Raw genomic sequence first — 6,000 nt, 5'->3', positions numbered from 1 at the left:
TGTACTTATCATTCTTCCATATTAAAAAAATGCAGATTAGAAAGACCAGAGTGCATATTAAGCTATCATCTCCTGCAATAACTTTATTTCACGTATTTAAGGAACCTTATTTAAAATAAACCTAAACCTACTGTTGGCCTGTAGAAATGCTGAAAAATGTAATGTAAGTTATATATAGCTTTCTGGGTAATAGGAAAACACAAACTCCTAAGACCTGTACACAAAGACCTACTCATACGGTAGCCCAGGATCACAGCCTACACTGACAATGCAAATCATGGAGACATACAAGCAAAAGAGTATTTGCATGAAAACAAATTAGTAAAAAGTCATTTTGGACACAGCAGACTAAGAATATGTCCCTTCTCTTCACCTTTGTACTAAGTGATATGAACACAGAATATCTGCAGTTTATTTAGCTCTTAGTTGTGGAGAAGATTCATGCTAAAGGCTCACTGAGAACCATTAGTGACGGGATCCATATCTGACCACAAACAACATGGAAACAGGTTAGTAGTGTACCAAATAGGTTGTGTATAAGTTGGTTAAGGATGGGTTCCCTGTAGATATAGTCCAGGACAGTAAATGGGCTAAAATAGTGGTGCTTCTCATAGCAACCAGACTGGTTACTGCGCTTACAAAACATTTTAGATGTTATCTGAATGATTTCGGTGGGAAATATTCTTATTTTTGCCTCTCTCAAATTTAATAGGTAACTGCTGTAAGGGCAGAAAATATATGCAGAGATGTGAACCTAAAACAGATCTGCATATATAATCTTTTTGTTTCATATACAGAAGCAGGTCTTTTGTTACAACAAAGACTTGACATCTGCCCATCTTTCAAAGAATTACAGAGTATCACACAGACACGAAAGACTGTCTAGAAAATAGGAAACGTTCGTTTAAACGAATTGTATTATTATTATTATTATTATTACTATTTAGTGTTAGTAGTTGTATTTTTACCTTTAAGAAATTGAGCACAAAAGAAAAATCATTCAAAAAGTTGCCTTTTACGTTAACACAATTTAGTGTCTTTAGGCAAACTTCAAAAACTTCCTGCATGCTGTAAGATTTCTTTGTTTAGCTCTAAAGCCCCATACACACTATCAGATTTTCTGCAGATTTTTTCCTTCAGATTTACCAAAACCATGTAATATGGGGTCAAACCTTCAGAGTTTCAATGTGTATGTAATCAGGCAGGCCCTTGCACTACATGGTTTTGGTAAATCTGAAGACAAAAAAAAACAGCAGAAAATCTGATAGTGTGTATGGTGCTTAAGGAATTTATTTTACAGATTCACTTTAACCTCCCTCTCGGTATGATTATTTCAGATTTTAGGTGCTGAAAGCAGTACCATTATTTTGCATGGAAATTTGGCGTTTTATTTTGTAGGCCTGTAATTCTTAGAAATAATTCACTTAAATATGTCCAAACAAGAGCCTAATAGACATCACGGGTATGATAAAATTTGAAATATGAAATCATAAATTATAATGTATATATATATATATATATATATATATATATATATATATATATATATATATATATATATATATATATATATATATATATATATAGAAAATAAAATAAATAACTATAAATAATTATAACAAATACTAATATAATAATAATAAAAAATATTCAATAATGTAATCAAATCAAAAACACTGAAATTTGCTCAGTTGCAGAATTGTCGTTGTCATTACTTTTAGTGTTTGATGACAAATTTTCCCACAAATTACTATCGCTCAGTTCTGCGAGTGATTCGAATTTATTATCGCTGTTTTCTAGCTGGTCTATAACCACTTTTGATGTAAACGGACATTTTTTGGTTGCTATGGACAATTTCCAGTTTCCTGGCATAAAGAACAGTATTTATAATATAAAACTGCATGCAGGACACTGGACAAACCACTAGGGACAAAGGGGATGTGTAATTATTTGATACAGTACTGTAATCTGTAAGATTACAGTATGCTGTATCTATACTGTGTTTTTTACTTTTTGAATTTGGCACCGAACTCCGTCCCCGTGCGTCGCAATGCTCGCAGGGAACGGAGCCCTGCGCTGTCACAGATCGATCGAGACATGGCGGCTCGCTGATCACAGTGGGGAGACATCGCTGGATCCAGGGGACAAGGTAAGCAACCCCCTACATGGATCCAGCGATGTGATCCCGAGTCTGGCTCGGGAATACGGCTTATGGTAATTAATTCTCACCCCCAGCTAGACTCGGGAATACCGCCAGAGAGGCTACTCATGTTATACCATGTGATTATACCTTATTTAATGGCCAGTCAATGGTTAAAAAGTTAAACGGTATATCAATCAAGCCTTTTTGTTTTTTTTTGGGTAGAGTAGGGAGTCTGTGTCAGGTTTTTACAGCAAGCTGGGCATCCATTAGAGAGATTTCACCCCCACCTCCTGTCACTGATGGGGGGTTCTAGCCTGCCCCCACTCTGCTGGAAAATAAATAATAAATAATAATAATAACGGAAAAATAATGTTATAGATATCTGTGTTGCTGTTTGATAAATATTGTCAATGTAGAAAATAAGGTGAAATCTCAATAATAGAGCCTTGCCCACTCTATCTAAAAAGGAAAAAAAAAAAGTCTGGCTGGTCAAATAAAAAAGAAAACTAAAATATTAAGGTATTTTCCTAAAGGAGTCATTTAAATATTGCCAACCTGTGCGAGGTGAAGGTGAATATGATTGGTCATTAAAAAAAAAAAATACGTTTTAAATATACTCTTTATGTAAATAGCCACCGTTTAAAACATGTTTACATTGTATATATTTTATGTCACACGTTGATGAGCCTACGTCTGTAGTCTATAATCAGACACATTTGTATCCCTGGGCTTCATAAAAGCTTATCTGCTGGAATTTATAGGGCTGGGTCTCTATATACTGATTGACAGTAAAGCCTCACAGCTATTCTTCGGGCTGTTATCTGGAATTCTTCATTTAAATATTACTGTGGGAACATAGAGATTACAATTCGCTTTAAAAATAGTAAAGACATTATATTTTGTATTGTTGCATGTCATCATATGGATGTATTTTCTAACATCGATAAGCACTTTTTCTAGGCTGGCTAAGCATATAATAATTATAATAATAATATACATATAATATTTATATACATATAATAATAAGCATATTATTGCATATAATAAGCATTATTACATATAATAAGCATATAATAATTATATACAGGGTATTGTCATCCTGTTGTGAAATAATATAGATGAGTTTAATGCAACATTCTAATATAAAATCTTCTGATATAAATCAAGGCATGAGTGAAACTGAAAGTTTTTTTTTTAATTATTTATTTTTAAATATAATCGTGAAACAAAATTAAGTGACAATACATAATTAACTATGAAATACACAAAAAAAAGCTAAATATAATACAAACAACATCAAATTAAATAATCTAAACTACCCTAAGTACAGACCACCCCCCCCCCCAAAAAAAAATGAAAAATAAAAACTGTAAATGCATTTTTAAAAATATATACATTCTGCCTAAAAAGCACAATGAGCACAATTGCAAAACACGTTAACAAGTTCTAATAGTTTAGTAAAAATATATTAGCACCAGTGCTAAAATAAATAATGTTTTGTAACCCAGGACCATCAGAAAACTACCTAAAGAAGTTTAATGTCATAGCGTTAGTGAAAGATATCCATTGCACAAAAAAAAGAAAAAAGCAGTACACAAACAAAATTCCTTTTGTAATTATTAGAGATTAGAGGTTTAGTTCACCATATAAGAGTTTCAAGACAAATTGGGTTCATTTGTTGCCTTCGGGCCATTTAACTGTTTATCCTTAAACAGTAAACAAAAGGCACAAAATGGTTCCATACTCCTTCATTTTAAAAAGTAATATAACCCCAAACATTCACTAATTTATTTAATGACTGTTTGGGGTTATATTACTTTTTAAAATAATTTATTTACCAAAATGTTAATTTATTTAACAAAATATCAAGGCTTCCTCTGCTTAATTTATTTCATTTTGGGTCTCCTTGGTTATTAAAAAACATACTCAAACATATTTGTGGTTAACAATGTGGTCAACAATGTTTTGTGACCATGTTTTTACTCTGGGTCTTCCAGATGAAGAAAGAACAAATCTCATGAGGAAACATATACGGTTGATTAGTAGCATTCTTGGTGATCCATGCTCTGATTTGGTTTCTTCAAAAGGAAATTGATCATAGGAAACCTTATTACAGGACCTGAAATGTTTAACATTATTAAAGTCCTGTGACTTTCCAAATATTATTTTTTTTCACCACAATTGCTATGATTGACACCTGGGTAAACACTGCACACCAAACAGCTCCAGGTGATTATTATTATACAGGATTTATATAGCGCCAACGGTTTACGCAGCACTTTACAATATAAAAGGAGACAATACGGTTACAATACAATAAAATACAGGAGGATTAAGAGGGTCCTGCTCAGAAGAGCTTACAATCTAATAATGAAAAGTGGCCTCAGTTCTGACACCTTCCAATAGGCCACGCCCCTAGCCTTGTTTACTGTGCAGCGTTTACCCAAGAGTTATCATACTGCATTACATTAGCACATATGCCTGCACCCTATTTAATATGGGTTATTACAGCCATATCAATGACGCATGGAGCGGCGTTCCACTAAGCATACATAAGGTTACCATGATTGACTACTACAATTCTATCTTAAAGGCAAAGAGTAAATAAAAGATTTTCCCTTTTTTTTTTTCATTTGCGGAAGGGCTGGCACACGTTAAAAAAACAAAAGTCTGTTTTAACTATATTTTTAGTAAACTGAGAAAGGATTGCATTGATTTTTTTTTTTAACCAGTGTGTCTCTTTTTTTAATTAATTCTGTTTGTATTGAGATGGTTAGCAACCCTTGAATACCCCATACTATCTACATGGTTTGTGTTTTGAAAGGGTTTTTTTTTTCCGATTCTTGAAGCACATTGCAGGGGTTTATTGTGAGGTAGAAGAAATACTTATACATGATTAATACATATTTGTCCATCGTCAATTGTAAATTAACAAAATATCCTATTCAAGTTTGCCCTACAGCTTGTGAGTAGGGAATGCTCCAATGAATGAAATTATTCATGATTTCTATAGTGCCAACAGTTTACGCATCGCTTTACAGTGTAGAGGGAGGACAGCACAGTTACAGTATAGTTCCATACAGAAGGGACAGGGGGGCCCTGCTCGTAGGGCTTACATTCTAAAGGGAGGGGGTGGTGGTACAAAAGGTAATAGTTTCAGGGAATGATTTGATGGGGGTGGCTCTGGCACAGTTGTTAGGTGGGTGTGGGATAGGCTTCTCTGAATAAGTGAGTTTTCAGGGATCTCCTAAAGGTGGACAGGTTAGGGACTCATTGGATATATCGGGGTAGGGATTTCCAGAGGATGGGAGAGGCTCTGGAGAAGTCCTGAAGGCGAGCATGAGAGGAGGTAACAAGGGAGCTAGAGAGTAGGAGGTTCTGGGGGGAGCGGAGGGGGGATTTGGGCGATATCTGCAGATGAGGTTGGTGATGTATCTGGGGGCAATGGATGTTGTGTGGATGGCCTTGTATGTTGTGATTAACATTTTGAATTTTATAAGGTGGGGTAGGGGAAGCCAGTGAAGGGTTTGGCAGAGAGGGGCAGCAGTCACAGATCGATTAGTGAAATGTATTACTCTAGCAGCAGCATTCATAATAGACTAAAGGGAGCATAACCTGCGTAAGGGTAGGCCATAAAGGAGAGAGTTGAAGTAGTCAAGGCGGGAAATAATCAAGGAGAGAATAAGTTGTTTTGTGGTGTCATTAGTCAGGAAGGGTTAAATTCTGGAGATGTTGCGGAGGTTAAGGCGGCAGGATTTAGCCAGTGATTGGATGTGGGGGCTGAAGGAGAGGTCAGAGTCAAGGATTACACCCAGCACCCTGGCATGTGTGGAGGGACCAATGGTTGTGCTGCTGAT

General features: G+C 35.2%; 1 protein-coding gene across 1 annotated transcript in view; it reads left to right on the top strand.

Annotated features, from left to right (window-relative positions):
• Window positions 1-357: 357 nt before the first annotated feature.
• POU2AF2 (POU class 2 homeobox associating factor 2) overlaps window positions 358-6,000 on the top strand; it is a 178,105-nt gene continuing 172,462 nt past the window's right edge. Inside the window, exon 1 of the mRNA XM_077456946.1 lies at window positions 358-509. Within this exon, the coding sequence (XP_077313072.1) occupies window positions 500-509 (10 nt within the window). The 5' untranslated portion in view covers window positions 358-499. The remainder of the gene's footprint in view (window positions 510-6,000) is intronic.

The sequence above is a fragment of the Lithobates pipiens genome, unplaced genomic scaffold, assembly GCF_037356315.1.
Source record: "Lithobates pipiens isolate NorthernLeopardFrog02 unplaced genomic scaffold, aLitPip1_a1.2 Scaffold_27, whole genome shotgun sequence".
Lineage (NCBI taxonomy): Eukaryota > Metazoa > Chordata > Amphibia > Anura > Ranidae > Lithobates > Lithobates pipiens.
The sequence above is the reverse complement of the archived record's forward strand: the minus strand, read 5'-3'. Positions and strand labels throughout refer to the sequence as shown.